At 47.9% G+C, this 19,550-nt stretch overlaps 1 protein-coding gene across 2 annotated transcripts in view; it reads right to left on the bottom strand.

Moving 5' to 3' along the window:
• Positions 1-19,550, bottom strand: part of ST14 (ST14 transmembrane serine protease matriptase) — a 40,944-nt gene that overhangs the window by 14,551 nt on the left and 6,843 nt on the right. The window contains exons 1-7 of one of the 2 annotated variants that reach the window (XM_081799091.1): positions 4,293-4,406; positions 4,050-4,209; positions 3,595-3,722; positions 3,284-3,354; positions 2,311-2,468; positions 2,060-2,095; positions 1,584-1,824 (exon numbers count right to left, since the gene is read on the bottom strand). In XM_081799091.1, the coding sequence (XP_081655217.1) occupies positions 1,584-1,824; positions 2,060-2,095; positions 2,311-2,468; positions 3,284-3,354; positions 3,595-3,722; positions 4,050-4,209; positions 4,293-4,385 (887 nt within the window). In that variant the 5' untranslated portion in view covers positions 4,386-4,406. Of the gene's footprint in view, positions 1-1,583; positions 1,825-2,059; positions 2,096-2,310; positions 2,469-3,283; positions 3,355-3,594; positions 3,723-4,049; positions 4,210-4,292; positions 4,407-19,550 lie in introns of those variants that run through there. The other variant, XM_006731168.3, reaches the window with a different exon arrangement.

Raw genomic sequence — 19,550 nt, forward strand, 5'->3', positions numbered from 1 at the left:
TTACAAATGACAGAAACGAGCTTACTGATTCGGAAAGAGCATCATGATATACTTCAGTTTTAAGAAGCAGATAGCAAAACCAAATGTGCCCTATAATCCTATTTTTATTTTTTTTAAAGATTTCATTTATTTATTTGACAGAGACACAGCGAGAGAGGGAACACAAGCAGGGGGAGTGGGAGAGGGAGAAGCAGGCTTCCCCCCAGGACGCTGGGATCATGACCTGAGCTGAAGGCAGACGCTTAATGACTGAGCCACCCAGGCGCCCCACAGTCCTATTTTTAAATCTGTACACAAATGTACCCATACACAGCAAAAAGAGTGAAGAACGTATATCACAAATCTCACAGTGATTACTTCTAGATAGTAAGATTATGATTGAGGTTTGTGCTCTTTGTGCATGTCTGTTTCCCAGTTTTTCCTTTCAGAGCCATGTGCTGATTTTGTGGTACAGTTCATAAAGTAGAGAGAAGGAAAGAAACCTTGCAGAAAAAGGGTGTTCAGCCTGGAGACCTGGCTGCTGAGCTGTGGCGGCAGATGGTTCTATCCTGTTTGGAGCCTGAATTCTAGCCCATTATTTATCACGAAACGTCTGCCCAGCTCATTTCTGCAGACAGCAAGGGAAGGCTCTGGCCCACTGAGTCAGGGAGAGCTGAGGAGGGGGCAGTCCACCCCCACCCGCAGCGCTGTGAGAGGCGCGCTCCATCCTGGTGGGGGGTAGGGGTGGCCATCTGGGCACCCCCTCCTCAGCAGGTGTATGATGCCTTCTTATTTCCTGTAATCCTGATGCTTTGGCCGCTGGGGCCTTGCTGACTCTGGAGACACTGCCCCTCCCAGGACTAGCCAATTCCCACTCACCCTTGGGCAAGCCTTTCACATGCAAACACCCCTCAATCCAGAGCCCACACCCCAACCACCTCCTCCATGGGGCTCTTCCCTCCAGGCGACCACCCACCCTAATGGAGGTGGCCCTAATCACCCCACAACCAGGTCCCAGACAACCAGAGATGGCCCTGTGCCCCAGAACCCACTGGAATTACTTGAACCAGCCAATTCTTAACCTGCATACAAGGCCTGGCCTTGCCTTTCCCGGAAGCCATGACAAAGGCTCTGGCCCCTGTTTCCCCCCAGCCCCCTCTGCCTCCTGACTAACCCTGGGGCTTCCCCATGTGGCCCCACACCTGGGGACTGCCCCTCCTCTTGGGAACTGTCAGGAACAAGTGATCATTGAAAAGATTCTGCTTTTTTCAATCCTGATCCATCGGCCTCAACATAAGTGAGTGTAATAAAGTGGGGTCTGCACCTCCACTCTGGCGAGGAAAGGAAGCACACCCAGCTCGCGGGCACCGAGGGGCCGCTGAGTCTTCCTCACCCTGGCCACAGCTGATGAAATCACCTCTGAGCTGCTCTGCGGGAGCTCACGCCGAGGCCCACACACACCTGATCCCTGCTGCCTGGAACGTGTGCGGGGGCCTCGAGTCCCATAGTCTATCTCCAGCCCACGCTGTGCTTCCCTCCGTGGGCAGCCACCAAGCCCACCACCACCCCACCCCCACCCGCCTCTGTGTCCCCGGGACACTCACTGCACCACGGCACGCGGCTCCACGGGGCTCAGAGTGTCATACACCATGACCAGGTCACTGCCACGGTCGTCACAGGACGCGACATCAAAGCTGCGGAAGGTGAGGCTCAGCACGGACTCGGCATCCCCCCGCAGGGTCCACTGGCAGCGGGCCCGAGCCGGGTACGGGCTGTCGGGGAAGCCGGGCGTGGTGAAGCGGGTCAGCTCCCCGCTCCGGGCGTGCAGGGCAAAGCTGCAGCTGTCTGTGTGGAAGACAGAGCGGCCGTGGGGGAGCCACCCAGAGCCTCCCTGGTGGTGCACCCAGGCCCTCCGAGATGTCCCAGGCTGCCCTGGACCCGGGAGAGACCGAAGAGGGGGCTTCTCGTGGCCTGGGAGAGACGGGGGGGGGTTGTGTGTGCATGATTTGGGGACCCCCTTGACTGAAGGGACATCTGGCCACATCCATCCTCTTCTCTGGGAGATGGGCGTGATACTTACTGTCCTGGGCGGTCTGTACTGTTCTGGAGTCAGTGGCTGAAGAACAAGAAGGAGAATGAAGTATTTACTGGCGTGGTCGATTTCCTCATTCCTGCTTCCTTGCTCCCCTAGAGGGGGGTGCGGGGCCAGCAGGCAGTCTTCCCTTCCGTGCCCTGGCTCGGGAGTGCCGTTCCCCCAGTGGTCCAGGGCCTGGCCCTGCTCCACCGAAGATGGGCCCAACACACGCCCACCCCTAGCGTCCCTGTACTCACGGAAGGCCACCACGGAGGTCAGCACGAAGGAGCTGAGGGCGCGGGCACGGGGCGGCAGTGTGACCACACGCTCCTCGGCCATGGCACGCTCGGCCTCCTCCACCAGGTACTTGGGGATGCTGAACTCGGACCAGTAGTAGGCGATGACGCTGCCCTCACTGGGGGAGAGGGGTGAGCCTGAGGCACGGGGTGGGGCGGGGGGGCGTGCTGGGCACCCCACCTGTCCCCATACTCTCTCCCAGATGCCCGGCGCAGACCGGACGGCTCAGGCCCCCAAAGAGACCTTCCTCCAGGCAGGGGCGCACCCCAGATTCTTTTATGCTTCCCCACCTTTTGATCCCTTAAGCCAGACATCTTGCCCCTTGACCCTCTACTCTCAGTCTCACGCCCAACCAGACGTGTTCTGGGGCCAGATCGGGTTTAGGAATGGGACAGCAGCCTTGGGCTGTGGACCCAGCTCTCGCGCTAGCTTGGGCGCACTGAGCAACAAATTCTTAAGTCTGCCTCCTCATCTCGGAGAGAGGATGCGAATGCCACCTGCCACACAGCATTCGTAAGGATTAAATTAAACTAACAAAATCAAAAGCACTTTTGAGATAAAGTCTATTTTTAAAGAAGCATGTTGAAGGCTGGTTGAGCAAGAAAAATATGAAGACTCACTGAAGCCTTCCAAAGCCAAGTTTGGAAAAGTAACACACGGTCACCACCATTACTGAACGGCGTCTGTGGCCACTGCATTCACCTGCATTCACCCGTATCACCTGCATTCACCCACGTCACCCTGGCAACGCCCCTGCAGTGACCCCTGCCCGGGAGACAGCACGATGCCGTGAGCTGAGGGAAGAACAGGGCCTGGTGCCCTGCTCCCCAAGCCAGACCTCGCGGCTCCATCACCCCGCAATCTGCGAGCTCTCTGTCCCCCAAACACACACACACTGTACTGATCCCACCCAGCCTTCTCCCCAGCACCCACCTGAAGGCAGTCACGGCCGACTCCTTGTGGTAGGGGCCCAGGGATGGCACCCCACTGTATAACAGCTTCAGCTGAGGGAAGGAGAGAAGGCTCACGGCTGGCCAAAGAGCAGCAACAACCCCCCCTGCCCAGGCCTGTGCCGCCTCCGCCCCCTGGGGACCTGGGCCCCCTTCCCAGGTGCCTGGAAGCCCACGCCACCTGCAGCCCAGGGATCTGGGAGGAAAGGGAGCCGTGTCCTCTCGGCCCGGGTGAGGTGGGAGTGCCAGGGCAGACTGCAGGGACGGGGCTCCCTGCCCAGGGGCTGGACTCACCGCTTCCTTCACCTTATTGGCCAGGTTTGTAAACTCAGTGGAATTGGAGTTCTCATAGGCATCCAGAAAGTTCTCATTTGTGATCCTCAGGTAGCCATTGAAGACTTTCTGAACCCGCACGTTCCGGTCTATGGGAGACCAGAGAGGGAGGGTGGTCAGGGGAAGCGACGCCGTCCCCGCCGCCATCCTCAAGCTGCCCTCCGCAACCCCCAGGGAGCGAATGCCAGGAGGGGCCAGTGGACACATGAGCCTCTGGGCCAACACTTCTCCCTTAGGGCTTCAAAGAGCCAGGGGAGACAGAGCCCTGGACCCTTCCTCATCTGCCCCCCGTCTGCACCCCCCGTTCTCTCCCTCACGTCCCCGCAACCGGTAGCCCCCGCTCCGGTCCACTGAGAGGGGAGGTGCAGCCACCCCCCAAACCACCCGTCCCAGAGCCACCCCCTGGCTTTACTCACACTGGAAGTGCCACACCAGGAAACAAGTCCCGAGAGAAAGCAAGAATAAGCCGACCAGCATGGCCACCAGCACCACCCAGCGCTTCGGGCCCCGCTTCTCAACCTTCCTGGTGTTGTTGACCGGCAGGAACTCCACACCTTCCTCAACGCCGTTCATGCTCTGAACAGAGAAATGCAACACAGCTCAGACACCCTCCCTCCCCTCAACAGCCTCCCCAGCCCTGCTCCGGGAAGAACGTTTACCCTTTGTAAGGTCCCGCTTGGAGAAAAAAGCAAGGAGAAATGAGAAGTGGCCTTCTCATCCATGCATCCCCGTGTCTGGGCAGCACCACACATGTATCGCTTAAGAATTGACAGTTTAAATGAAAATGAAACCCAGTCATGGAGGCTTTCCGCTTAAATGAATCATCTTTGACGCAGGTGGATGCCCGTGTGTGGGGAGAAAGGGCCATGCCCAGGGCCATGATTGGCTGTGTCAACTTCTACAGGCAGCCCCTCCTTCAGCTGACCCAGCCCTGGGGCGTGGTGCAGAGAGCCCCTGCCAGCTTCAGTCCCCACTGATCACGGAGGGGGAAGAGCCTCTGGGCCGCACAGAAACCGTACACCCTACCCAGTGGCCTTGCTCTGCCAATGTTTAACCAGCCCGAAGTAAAAAGGCAGTAAACCCGGGCAGCCCTGCCACTGATTCCCGCCTCAAGTGTCCCAGTCTGGAACCTCAAGGTGACATGAGGCCAGGTCTCTACTGGAATCCGCACCCACGCTCACCCGAGAGCAGGAAAAGCAAAACTTCCAACAAAGAGGACGGCAGCTTAACCTCCTAGGCTCCTCCCAGTCAGGGGCTCTCCAGGAAGAGAGGAGTATGAGTATGGCGGCTGGGGTGTCTACAGGCCCGCAATGACAGGGAGGCAAACTCTTCGGCACTATAACACACTCTGTCTGCCCTAAACCCCAGGGAGGAGCTCTGCCCTTTCAGCTTTAACTACTTCAGACCCAATCCAAAAGGGTATGTAATCAAAGCAATAGCCCCCACCCCCAAATTCCACAGACGCGGCCATTTTAACAGTTTCCAGATGTGGTTCTTCTGGTGTCCTCCTAATGCTCTCAATGATGTGCTTGAACTGACATTTCTTGATTTGTTACATTTAAACACCATTATAAGAGTCTCCCCATTCCTGCCACCCTGGATACTCATATTTCTGTTGCATAATTGGTTATTTTTGTGACCCTAATATTGCATACAGAAAAACACCCCATTGCTAACTCTACTTTGGTAATCATATTGCAATATATAAATGTATCAAATCAACATGTTCTATACCTTAAACATTACACAATGTTCTATGTCAATTATAGCTCAATAAAATAAATTTTTAAAAAGGAAAAAAACAGCCCAGAGGTGACCACCTAAAATGCTTTCATGATCTGCTTATTGTGGAATTTATCTCCATATTTCTAAATAACACTATCTCTTGATTCATCTATTTAAAATATAAGCATCTGACTTACTATTATGATAATTTGAATTTTAATATCCTTTCTTTGTCTCGCCCATCCTCCCGATAGTTATAGGGCTAAAAGTTTTTTTGGTTTTTTTGTTTTTTTTTTTAAATTATATCCACACTCTATATTTTCATTACAGTTGGCCCTTGGAGGGTTAGGGGTATCCACCCCCTACACAGTCAAAAATCCACATGTAACTTTTGACTCGCCCAAAACTACTCACAGCCCACTGTTGATGAGAAGACTTACTGATTAACACATATTTTGTAATGTTATATGTATTACATATTGTACAATAAGGTAAGCTAGGGAAAAGAAAATGTTAAGAAAATCATAAGAGAAAATACATTTATAGTACTATACTATATTTATATATTAAAAAAAAACCCCACATATAAGTGGGACCACGCAATTCAAACCCGTGTTGTTCAGAGGTCAACTGTATTAGTCTTTGGAAATAGTGTTCACTATTGTTTCCTTCCCAGTACAACTAATTTATTTCTCCTGCTGCAAAATTCATTTACTTGGGTTTCTTTTTAACATATACCCAGGTCTTTCTATACAGTCTAAGAGCTCTGTAATACTCTTCTACTCTTCCACACATAAAGTCTGTCAAATACCCTCCCACTTCATTTTTTCCTGGAAGCTTCCCTTCCTAGAACTCTCTGCCCTTTCCTATAGCTATTGTCTGGAACTTCCTGCAGTATCACCCTGGGAATTTCCTTCCTCTCCCTCTTATATTAAAACCCCTATTTCCTGGATTCCATGTGTTCATCTTTCTTGGCTTGCTTCATTTTGGTGGAATACATACTTCAGTAGCTTCCCAAGAGAGAAAATTTTTGAGACTTTGCACGTTTCTGAGTACCTGACACGCATTTGTGGATAGTTTAGCTGGGTATAGACCTATAGGTTTCAAATAATTTTCACTTAAAATTTCGAAGGCTCCATTGTTTTTTAGCTTCTAATTTTGCTTTTGAGAAATAAGATAACAGTACAAATCCATTTTTTTCTTATTCATAATTTGTTATCCCTATCTGAAAGCTTTGAGGATGTGCTTTGAATTGGGTCTTTAAATTTCATCATGCTGAGCTCTCTCCACCGACCCTTTGAATTTGGAAATTCATATCTTTCAGTCTGGGAAACTTTCTTGTACAGGTATACCTTGTTTTATTGTGCTTTGCTTTATTGCAGTTCACAGATAACACACTTTTTACAAATTAGAGGTTTGTGGCACTGTATGTCAAGCAAGTCTATCGGTGCCAATTTTTTTTAATTTTTTATAAAATTTTTTTAAGATTTTATGTATTTATTTGTCAGAGAGAGAGAAAATACAAGCAGGAGAAACAGCAGGCAGAGGGAGAAGCAGACTCCCCGCTGAGCAAAGAGCCTGATGCAGGACTCAATCCCAGCACCCTGGGATCACCACCCGAGCTGAAGGCAGACGCCCAACCAACTGAGCCACCCAGGAGTCCCTATCAGTGCCATTTTTTCAACACCATTTGCTCACTTTCAGTTTCTGTGTCACATTTTGCTAATTCTTGCAATATTTCAAATTTTTCATTATTATTATATCTGTTATGGTGATCTGTGATAAGTGATTGTGACTCACTGAGAGCTCAGATGATGTTTGACATTTATTAGTAATAAAGTATTTTTAAGTTAAGGTATATACATTGTCTTTCAAACATAATGTACACTTAATAGACTACAGTATAGTGTAAACATAACTTCTATAAGCATTGGGAAACCAAAAAATTCATTTGACTTCCTTTATTGTGACATTTGTTTTATTGCAGTGACCTGGAACTGAACCCACAATATCTCCGAAGTATGCCTGTATTATTTCTTAAATTATGTCTTCCCCTTCATTTTCTCTAGTCTTTCTGCAATTCCTATTATATTGATTCTCTACTTATCCTTCCTCTATTATCCATCTCACTTTTTTCTTTTTTAAGTAATCTCTACACCCAACACGGGGCTCAAACTCATGACCCCAAGATCAAGAGTCACATGTTCTACCAACGGAGCCAACCAGGCACCCCCGTCTCATTGTTTTTTTAACTTTTCCACTGAACTTTTCATTTCTGCTGTTAACTCATTTCCAAGAGTTCTTTCTTGTTGAATTTTCCTCTTTCTTGTTCCCTGAATTTTGGATGCAAAATCTTCTCATCTTTATATTGCTATTAAGTACTTTTTCTCTGTTTTTGACTTTCTTTTTCATGTTGAAGACTTTCCTCAAATGCCTCAGGGTGTTTGGTTGTTCATTCATATTTAGGAATGAGGTCCTAAAAGCAGTTTGGGAGCTCTGTGTGTATGGTTTGTCACCAGTGGCTTTGCTGTAGGCTACAATTAAGTGGTTAGCCAGATTTTTTTTACTAGGCACTCCCAACTGTTAAGCCATGTCTATCTTTTCTATGGGATGGTTTAATTGCTCCAGAGAATAATTTTCTAATCTCCTGGGTAGAGTGATTTAAACCCAGCCACTAGCATTCTGAAACACATGAGAGAATAGGCCTTTGACTATTTTTCACCCCTCACTACAGCCTTCCTCTATACCTAGTGTCCTCAAGTCTAGAGAAATCAATTTCCCATTCCTTATGGGGGACTGGTGCGGTAGGGGTATGTCTGTTTGGGATCGAAGTGGGGATCTGGGGATTTCTAACAATGCCCTTCCCCAGCTCTCCTCTATCTAATAGCCTGAGCCCAATTCCTGAACCTGGGAGAGGACATTATCAAAGAATACTGTAAGAATATTTCCAAGAGCTAAAGAGAGGCACATATCTTTAAATTCAAAGGGCTCACTGAATAGTAAGAAAGATAAATGAAAGAGCATGCTTAACTAAATATATCACGATGAAATTTCAGGACACCAAGAATAGAGGAGATCCTTTGCATCTCTCCCTGGTGTTTTTCCCCCCCTCTCATATTTTACATGTCTTTGTCATTTGGTTCTATTCTGGGATTTTTTTAATTTACTCTTGTGAGCCTTCTATGGAATTTTAAAAATAGCTTCACTGACATATAGTTGACACAAAATAAACTGTACATATTTAAAGTGTGCAATTTTTGGCATATATATACACCCATGAAACCATCACCACAATCAAGATAATAAACATATCTGTCATCTTCAAAAGTTTCCTCTTGGCCCTTCCCTCCCATTCCTCCCTGATTCCCTTTCCAGTCCCAAAGCAACCACTTATCTGCTTCCTAATTTGTTTTCTAGAACTTTATAAAAATGGAATTATACAGCATATACTCCTTATTGTCTGGCTTCTTTTACTCAGCACAATATTTTGAGAATCATCCACGACACTAGGCTTATTACGTTAACAGTGCATTCCTTTCTATTCTTGAGTAGTATCCCATTGTATGTATATACAACAATTTGTTTACTTATTCATCTGTTGATGAACAGTTGGGGTGTTTCTAATTTAAGGCTCTTCCAAATAAAGCTGCTATAAACATTCCTGTACAAAACCTTGTATTGGCATATGCTTTCATTTCTCTTGGATAGATACCTATGAGTGGAATAGCAAGTTTGCATGATAGGTTTTTTCTTAACTTTGCAAGAAGCCACCAAACTGTTTCCCAAAGTGACTGTATCATTTTACATTCCCATCAGCAGTGGACGAGGACTCCCATTGTCCACATCTTATCCAACATTTGGTATGGTCAATCTTTTTCATTTTAGCCATTCTAATAGATGTATAGTGGTATCTCACTGTGGTCTTAAGTTGCTTTTCCCTGATGACTAATGATGTTGAGCAACTTTTCATGTGCTTAAATTGCCATCTGTTTGTCTTCTTTGGAGAAGTGTCTTTTCAAATCTTTTCCCTAGTTTTTTAAAATTGGTTTGCTTATCTTCACATTACTGAGTTTTGAGAGTTCTTTCAATATATTCTGGATACAAATCTTTTAACAGATACATAATTTGCAAAGATTTTCTCCTAGTCTGCGGCTTGTATTTTCATTCCCTTAACAGGGTCTTTTGAAGAAGAGAAGATTTTCATTTTGATGAAATTCAATTTGTCAAGTTTTTCTTTTATGGATTGTGATTTTGGTGTTGTATCTAAGAAATCTTTGCCTAATCCAAAACAACAAAGATTTTCTCCTATGTTTTCTTCCAACAGTTTTAGATTTACATTTGGACCTATAACCCATTTTGAATTAAAAAATGTTTTATTTGGTGCAAGGTATAGATGAAAGTTCTTTTTCTTTCTTTGTTTCTTTTTTCATATGGATATCCAATTGTTCCACTATAATTTGTTGCACAAACCATCCTTTGTCTACCGAGTTGTCTTTGCCTCTTTATCAAAAATAGGTTGTCCAAGGGGTGCCTGACTGGCTGTTGGTAGAGCAGGCAACTCTTGATCTCAGGGTCATGAGTTCAAGCCCCCTGTTGGGGACAGAGCTTACTTAAAAATATATATTTTTTAATTATTTTTTAATTTTTTAAATCAGTTGTCCATATATTTGTGGGTCTATTTCCAGACTCCATTCTATTCCATTGCTCTCTTTAATAATGTTTAACGTGGGTCTATTCCCAGATCCATTCTGTTCAATTGACCTCTTTATGTATGTTTATGCTAATACCGTACTGTCTTCGTTACTGTAGCTTTGTACGTCAAAACACTTTTTGTTTAAGATTTTATTTATTTATTTGACAGAGAGAGACACGGTGAGAGAGGGAACACAAGCAAGGGGAGTGGGAGAGGGAGAAGCAGGCTTCCCGCAGAGCAGGGAGCCCGATGCGGGGCTCGATCCCAGGACCCTGGGACCACGACCTGAGCCGAAGGCAGACGCTTAACGACTGAGCCACCCAGGCGCCCCCAAAAAAGCTTTTGAAATACTAAGTGAGTTTAGCCAGGTTGCAGGATACAAATTAGTACACAAAAATCAACTATATTTCTATATATCAGCAATGGCCAACTGGAAATTTAGAGAATTTTTAAATACTATTTATAATAAATATGAAATACTTGGGCAAATCTGACAAGGGATATACAAGATCTGTACACTAAAAAATACGAAACTGCTGAGAGAAATTTTAAAAGACCTAAATAAATCAAGTAATATCCCATGTTCATGGATTGGAAGACTCAATATATTTGGCTATTCTCCTCAAATTTGTCTAGAGATTCAATATAATTTTGATCAAAATCTCAGCAGGCTTTTTGGAGAAATTGCTTAAGTGCTTCTGAAATTCATATCGAAATGCAAAAGACTCTGAATAAAAAGAACAAAACTAGAGGACCAATGTCACCTAATCTCAAGCCTTATTATAAAGGCAATGAATCTTTTTTTTTTAATTTTAAAAATCATGTATTTCACTTCCAAGACTGATGTTTTATTCTTTGACGGTTACTTTTTAGAGCAGACTTTTCTTATTTTATGAATGCACTACCTTCTTGCTCTTTCTTAGGATACTAATTAGGTTTTTTTTTTTTTACATTAGAACTTTGTCTTCACCTTTCTCTTTCAGGGGGTAGATTTTCATTAAATGCCCAATGGTCCTTGGTAGTCTAATCAGGTTTACAAATGAAAAAATAGTAAGGCTCTGGCTAGACTCTCTGAATAGAGTGTGTGTATGTTTACATGTGTTAGGTAAAATGTAACAAAATAATAGCTTATGACGTTTATTTTCAATTCTCAGAGTAACTGCACAATATTTTCTTACCTGATGCTCACAACAATCCTGGAATCATTCATGACTGGTGCCATCACTCCCACTCTATAGATAAGGCAGGGAGAAATGATGACTGCAAGCCAACAGACTTGGTGGCAGACCCAGATTTGAGCCTGGTTTTCGACCTCTCAATGTGATCTGCTTCAGGAACTCAGGAAGCAGGTATTAAGGGAAATGGAAAGCAAGCTCCTTGGGAAGGGGAAAGTGGCTGACAGCATGGACAGTGGATACCAGGGGCCACCCCCAGCCCTGCTATACAGCAAAACTGTCAGCTTTGGGACTGGCTCAATGGCAGGGCCTTGGTTGTCCCTACAATGTGAATTCTGGGGCTCCACTCTGCCCAGACATGCTGTTTAATCAGTAACTAGACTGCTTCCTTTTATAACCCTACTCTCAGCTCCACTCTTAGGCATATTAGAGATCATCTTGCCTAACCTAGTCACTTTATTGATAAGGAAACTGAGGCTGACAGAGAGGGAGTGACCCGTCCAAAGTCACAAAGGCAGTGAGGTCAGAAAGCTGCAAAGCCGAGACAAGAGCCATGTCCTTCCAACCCCACGTGGGGTTTCAGGCCCGCACATGATCCATCCACCTCCAGAGGAGGGGGTGACGGGGAACTCCCATCTACTAGGTCTCAATTGCATACATAACCATCTCTCCACACGTACCAATCTCTCTGCAGGGCCATAAAGCCAACGGGAGACAAAGTATGCCAGTCCCTGCTTCTGCCTCTTCTTTCTTTCATAAAAGTAAACACATTAGCAGGTGCACATAAAATCTCAGTGCTGTGAAGCCAGGTGCTTGCTTATCATGAATAGAGATAGAGGCCACAAAGCTCTTGTGGCCAGTTCCCACCAGCCAGCTCAAGTTAGATCATGGCCAGAGTCCCCAGAAACACAGGATGGCTCAAGACCAGCTCAGACAAGAGAGCAAGGAATGACTTCCCAAAGGACAGATGCACATAAAGGGCTTGGAGTACACACACACTGAAAACCAGGAGGATTGAAGGGGTAGAACCCAAGGGACAGGCTGCAGGGACAAGCTCAAATTACCACCATTTCCATCCAACTTCCTGGAGAGAAACAGGAGGTACAGTCAGAAATCCAGGGACTGTCCAAAAGAAAATGACTTAGAGAAGGTATGTGATGATATAAGAAAGACTCTTGCAGTCACCGAACTCCCATCAAGTAAAAAACTCACCAGACCTGAAAGCTAAATGCTAAGGAAACAAAACCTGGTGTCCAAGTCAACCAAAAAAAAATCCTTCCACTTTGAAAGGAATCTTCTCCTGGGTCCCCTGTCACCAGCTCCAACTCTCCAGGACCCACCCTGTCACGGGCTCCAGGGACCAGCAAATCCAAAGCCAGAACCTGCCATTGTAGCTCAGAATGTGCTCCTCACTAGACAAAAAGGCAACTGGTAAGTGTGTACATTTGTAAACAGCAAAAATAACACCGACTACCCAAAAATCTACACAAGATTTCAATCAGAGTGGATGGGGGGAAAAAATTAATCTTCACGCCAGACTTTTTTTTTTTTTTTTGAAGATTGTTCCTCATTTGGCTACGGCTGGGTGGGACCTGATGGGAAGGCAGGGTATGAAACTAAACACTGAAGAAGTCACTCGGAGTCCTGGGATGACATCACACAACAACTGGTAATCTGCTTCTGCTGCTGAAGATCAAGATCAAGGGGCAGAGGTGATGTCACTGGCTGGAGACACAGACGTTTTGCTCTGGCCTGAGATGAGGGCAAGGGTGGCTGGCTTCATGTGACACCACCAGCTCTGTTGCTGACTTGTGGCAGATGCTCTTCGCCTCCAGCTTCGGTGGCTAGTGTACCCACCCCCAGATGAGATGGGTCCCAATTCCACCATCCACCACACAGCACAGTCATGCAAACATCCCTCAGATTGTTCAAGCAGGAAAGGACAGTCGGAGCCTCTGCAATGGTTTTCCAAGGTGAGGAGGTATTCTGTGGCACTCGAAGAAGCCCTCCTTTGCAAGGAGCAAGACAAAGCCAGCGTAACTCTCCGGGGCCACCCCCCTGATGCCGGTTCGAGTCCAATCCTGGCCAAAGTCCCCAGAAACACAGCATGGCTCCAAGTTACCTGACACAACAGGGCAAGGAATGACCTCCGAATACGAGCGCTGTATTGGTCATCCTGGGCGATACTGAGCACAGACATGCACAGAACTGACCCACCAGAGGTGACCCTGGAGAAAGGCCTCTTTTTCCAGTTGCTGATTAAGAAGGGAGGTGGGTCCCTACGTAGCTGGGCTCTCTCCAAACTCGGCTGCTGTGGACAGAGAACGGCCAGCCCATGCACAGGCTCCCCAAAGGCAGAGACTCCCCAGTGACCAGCACAGAGAGGACACTTGATTTGTTCAGCACGGGATGACCGAGGGGACAAATGAGAGGGGAAAGAAAGCCCACATTGAAATCCTCCACCCACTCAACCACGCTGAGGCAATTGATCCCACAGAAGCTAGGAGTCTCAAGAAACCCACATGAGGCTCCAGTTCCCATGATCATACCACTTCAGCATTTCCCAGGCTTGTCAGGTCATGAAAAATCATAAAAGAATAAAATAAAGCAAACACAGTGCTTGCCCGGCATCCAGATTCCCAAGGCCCTCTCCCTGGAGATTCTGATACAGGAGGTCAGGGGCAGGGCTCTGGCATCTGGAAGTTTAACAAGACCCCCAGGTGATTCTTAGGAACCTGACAGTTCGAGAAACACCGCCTGCCATTTCCCAGAGGCTGCCTGCCTGGCTCACCCACTTCCCATTGCTGTGAGCAGCCTGCGAGGTTGAGTCTCACCCGCCCTATTTTAAACAACCACCTGCATGCGAGGAACCTGCTATACGGGCTGTGCTTTGCTTCTTGCCCTGGGACCCTCCCACAAGAGGGTCCCGGAACAGGGGATCAGCGTCACCCCGAAGTCGCTGAGGCCGCCACCAGAGCTCCTCAGAGAGGCGCACTCCCAGCCGAGGCCTGGTCAGCAGGCGGTGGAATCCCTAAACCCTTTTTGGTGCCCAACCCTCTCACCCGTGCCCTTTGACCCCGTCCCTGTCCTCAGCTGCTGGGAAACGGGTGAGGCTTTGGGGCCCCAAGGAGGATCCAGAATTACCTGTGGATCTGTGACCATCTAGGGGAGCAAAAAGCGACCCACAGCCAACAGTTTCTACTTGGAGGAAGTAAATCACAACTCTGCCCACCTGGTCGGAGCAGGAAGGAAAGTCCCCGGGGCCTGACTCAGCCACCGTGGCGCTCTGTCTGCACCGAGACCCCATAGTGCTCTCACGGCCAGTATCTGGCTGCTTCAGGTGTCACGCCGTGTCCCCTCGCCAGACCCTGCCCACACAGCTGTGGGTTGGGGCCACACACCCCCACAGCAAGACCCCACAAGGAAACAGAAAACAGACGGAGGGCAGGACCACCAGATCCAAAACCCTTCTTTCCTTTTTGAGGGGTCGGGTTGGTCATCACCTGGACGAGGGGTCAGGCCTGAGAACCCTGAGCCACTGGGGCAAATATTTCTCACTGTGCCTCAGTTTTCCCCCTCTAAAAAGTGGGTTAATAACCCCTTACAGCCTTCTAAGTAGAGGTGTTGTAAAACATAATTAGCTGATTCCTGCTAATGACAGGCTTCCCTACTATCGTCCTTCAATTCTCATTTCTCCACCCACAGTCCATCAACCTGCCTAAACCGACCAAGGCCCATCCCTCCCTCCGGTCTCGTCGAACAGCCTGAGTTCACGTTCAAACATTACAATGAAACAAACAAAACAACCAGGCAACCTCAAAGGTAGCCCGTGTCCCCTGCCCTCTTGTCACTCGCCCCTGACCAAAAGCACCAGGAAGGCCTCGTGCTCCCTTTCCAGCTCCCACTCCTCCCATCCTGCCCTCTGAGCAAGGCGGGGACTGGCCTGGGGGAGAGAAGGGAGCCCTCCTAGGGACCTCTGCACCCGCTCACAGCCCAGAGGTGACTCACCTAGCAAAGCCATCAAGTCTGCCATCTACTTACATTCTAGGCCTCGGTCTACATGTCAAGCTTCCGGTCATTTCCAAAACATTTTTTAAAACATTAAAATCCATTTCAGGGGCGCCTGGGTGGCTCAGTCGACTGAGTGGCTGACTCTTGATTTTGGCTCAGGTCATGATCTCGGGGGTCCTGGGATCAAGCCCCATGTCGGGCTCTGCATTCAGCAGGGAGTCAGCTTGGAGATTCTCCCTCTCCCTCTGCCCTTTCCTCCCCCCTCTCAAGTAAATAAATAAGTCTTTTTAAAAATCCATTTCTAATGTAATTTTTTGCAGAACCTCAAAATAATAAAATAATAAACAGACTGGTTCAAGTAGCCTCAGGACCCAGAGGTTGTCCAGACTTCCTTGAAACATTGCCTTCAAGGTCTGGGACAGGTTTCCGAGCCACAGAGTTAGACGATGCCTAACCCAAGGCCTTCCTGGGGGCTATAAGAAAGGGGTCAAAGCCCACAGAGGCTCTGGGGACGCCCTGATAGTTGCCAGGGCCCTCACTCCCATCGTCCGCATGCCTCACAGCTCCGGGAGGAACGGAGAGGCCACCACAAACATATTCATGATTTCTGTGCATCTTTGTGCCACATTAGGCATTTTAAATACAAATTATCTCTAATTCCTACGAGTAGGTGTCATTTCCAGATGAGGAAATGTATAAAGGAGGGTAACATCAAAACCCCAGATAGCTAAAAAGTGGCAGGGCGCAATTCCAGATTCCAAAGCCGGTATTCTCAGGACACCCTGCCGCTTCTCGAGGGGGTCAGCTATCACCCCTTCTCCCCCAGTGTACAGACAAGCACACTGAAGTGAGAGAGGAACTGCCTTAAAGAACACTCTGCAAAACTCCACCTAGGACAAAACCCGTGTCTGGGGCGGGAGAGGTGAGAGGGCTGGCCCAACACTGTATATGCATTTCACCCCTTCAACACTGGCCTAGGGGTGTTGACTCCTCCCACCTCTGACTTTGCCCCCAGCCAGGAGGCCCCCACACCTGTAAGGAGCTGGGATGCTGCTCCCATCCTGCCCACTCAGAATGGCTCCGCTCTCCTCAGCACCTACCAAACCCACCTGCCCTCGAAAACACAGCCCAAGGCTCTGCCCCTCCAGAAAACCTGCATGGACCACCTTCACCCACAGTACTTTCTCTTGGAACCTCACCTCCCTTATGACCCATACCAGCCACTTGGCATCAGTGATACTCCACTGCCATGCTAAGACCAGGCAGTCCTAGAGGGTCAGGGTACCCCCGTTTCTTCTTCATACTGCTTCTCTCCCCAACCCCCTCTATGACCTTGCCCAGAGGTAGCACTTGATTGGTTGGTTGATTGAATGAGGGACCTCTCTTTCCATAGGCACACTTGGTTAGCCTACCCAGGGCAAGCTGGGAATCTCCCAGGTGCCAGGGCCCAAGAGAGTTTCCAGACTCATATCTCCAAGGTACCTTCATCTACCTGGAAGGGGAGAGAATGGTCAGTCCACACCCCAGGGTTCTGTTGACAGCCTCCCAAGCTCTTTGGTGTCAGCCCTGGCCTGGCCACCTGCTTTGGGCAGCCCCACCTACGTATGGACCCTCCCAGCCTCTTCCTCTCCAAGTCTTCAATTAAATGTTCCCCCCAGGACACAAGCTCTTTTGTAATTCAATCTCTGCTTCCAGATCAGGTGGGAGCGAGCCCCACCAGCAGCCCCTGCCCTACCCCAGGCTCTTCATCCTTCTCCGTCTGCCTGGGCCCGGTCCTTAGTCTCCTGAGATCCTCTTCCCAACCCGGCCACTCTCGCCTCTCCTGCACCCCCCTCCCCCGCCCCATGTCCCGGATTCAGGGGGCTGGGGGATCCGCAGCAGCACAACCAGAGAGTACACCCAAGAGGTGAGGGCAGGGCCATGCAATTCTTTTCATTCTTTTCCTCGACTTCTCACTGAACCCACATTCTGATTTCACAGGCTGGTGCTTTTTTCATTTACTGCATTTTTTTATTGAGAGAACTACGTTCACGTGCAGTTATAAGAGATAACACAAGAAGAGATCCCTTGTACACTCTGCCCAGTTTCCCCCAACGGTAACTTTTTGTAAAATTGTACTATTATACCACAACACCGATATAATCCACTGATGTAGGTTTCTCATTTTACTCGTACTCATCGGTGTGTGTGAGTATTAAGTTCCAGGCAACTGATTACGTAACTGATCACGGGCATAGGGTCCTACAGCCGTCTCCCTTCTGTAGCCACGCCCACCTCCTCCCCGCCCCCTCCCCGCTGATCTATCCTCCCATTCTAAAACCGTCCTTTCAAAAATGTTATATAAATGAATCATCCAGCATATAATCTTTTAAGATTACTGGCTTCTTTCACTCAGCAAAATTCCCTGGAGAATCATTTGAGTTATCGCAGAGCTGGTCTTTCTATAGCTGAAAAGTATTCCACGCACGCACCCCGGTCTGTGTAACAGCTTTTCCGTAAACCCTTTGTAACAGCTGCCTGGGTGGACCCAGGGATCTGCAGAAGTTAGTGCGAAAGCCCCAAGCCCACCTTGCTTCCTGGAACTGACTACATTCCCAAAGCCTCTGCTCAGGCACGTTTATAGAGCAATAAACCAAAGGGTCAGTGTGAATGAGAGGCCTGGATAAGCAAACAGGAAAGCACGGCCCTGCGGGGAAGGCGCCTGGAGGCCCAAGTCCACACTCTCGGGAGCCAGAATCCCTGTGGTGCAAGCAGAAGGACAGGAAAGAGGTGAGAACTGCGAAGTGTGTCCTTGGAATCACATTCTTAGAGCTGGGACAGACTGTAGACACCATCTCATCTCCCATCCTCCCCAGGCCATTCTTTGGACTGGGGGCGCCCAGGGTGGGGGGGTGGGGGGGGATGATAATATTTTCCTTTTTTGCCAATCTTAGGAAGCTCTCCGTCACACCAATGTGATCAGCATCACAATAACCCCTGTACATTAGCATTACAATAGAACCGGCCAGATTGCTCCCGCTCTGGACAGCTCCTGAAAGACTCCAAGTTGGCAGTCATGCTCTGAGTCTGCTCCTGATCTGGCTAAACACGTTCCACTCGATGATTCAAACGATGTGTTTTCTAAACCTCCGGCCATCCACAACCTCACAAGTAGCAATGTTCCCATGAACACATGGTGCCCAGAATTCAACAGCATAATTCAAACACGGACCAGCGTGGTCTCCACAGGGGCTGTTTGTCAATTACCTCCCTCTTCCGGAGGGCTCTATCTTCGTTAATCGTCCAATAATACATTCATTTAGCACATAAAAAGAATAAAAATAAATAATAATAAATGATGATATATCCACTTGATGAAAGCTTATGCAGCAATCAAAAATGGATTTTCAAAGGGTAGGTAATACCATGAATGTTACCATGATACAATGTTAAAAAAAAAAAAAGTCAAAAAGTATATAAGCACTTCCCATCCCTCTAAACTCAACTCTGGTGTCTCCCAAGGAGGGCCCCTCCCCCTCTGTTTTAGTCAGGTGACTTCCCAAGGGTTCCCTAGCACCCCAAGCACCCCCCAGTCCCAGCCTCTCACCGTCTCAAGGTCAACCACCTGCTCTTTAAAGATAGGAGAAACAGGCTGTCTTGTTCCACAGTCCCAGCATGGGTTAACACAGTTAATAAATGTTTCACCCAGGGATGCCTGGGTGGCTCAGTCAGTTAAGCGTCTGCCTTCGGCTCAGGTCATGATCTCAGGGTCTGGAAATCAAGCCCCACATCAGGCCCCCTGCTCAGTGGGGAGTCTGCTTCTCTCTCTCCCTCTGCCCCTCCCCCTGCTCATGCTCGCACTCTCCCTCTCTCTCAAATAAATAAATAAATACAATCGTTTTTTTAAAAAGAGACTGTGGGAAAATATAAGCCAAACTATTTATAGGGGTTATAAAACCCAGGGGAAAGAATTTCAGAGGAATTTTGCTTTCTACTTTGCGTATTTCTATATTGCTTGATACAAACAAACAAATAAAACAACCTTCCTAACTTTTGTATTCAGAAAAAAAGCAACTTTTTTCTTTTAGAAAAAATGCATAGGCAATACCAAATTATAAAAATGTCTTTCCAGGGCACTTTCCCCCATTTCTCAATTCTTTTTATTTATCTGAGTTATCCAAATTTTCTTTAAATATGTCTATCTTCGTCTTTTTTTTTTTTTTTAAAGATTTTATTTATTCATTTGACAGAGATAGACACAGCGAGAGAGGGAACACAAGCAGGGGGAGTGGGAGAGGGAGAAGCAGGCCTCCCGCAGAGCGAGGAGCCCGATG

This window comes from Leptonychotes weddellii, chromosome 11 (assembly GCF_054177405.1).
Source record: "Leptonychotes weddellii isolate Sample4059 chromosome 11, ASM5417740v2, whole genome shotgun sequence".
Lineage (NCBI taxonomy): Eukaryota > Metazoa > Chordata > Mammalia > Carnivora > Phocidae > Leptonychotes > Leptonychotes weddellii.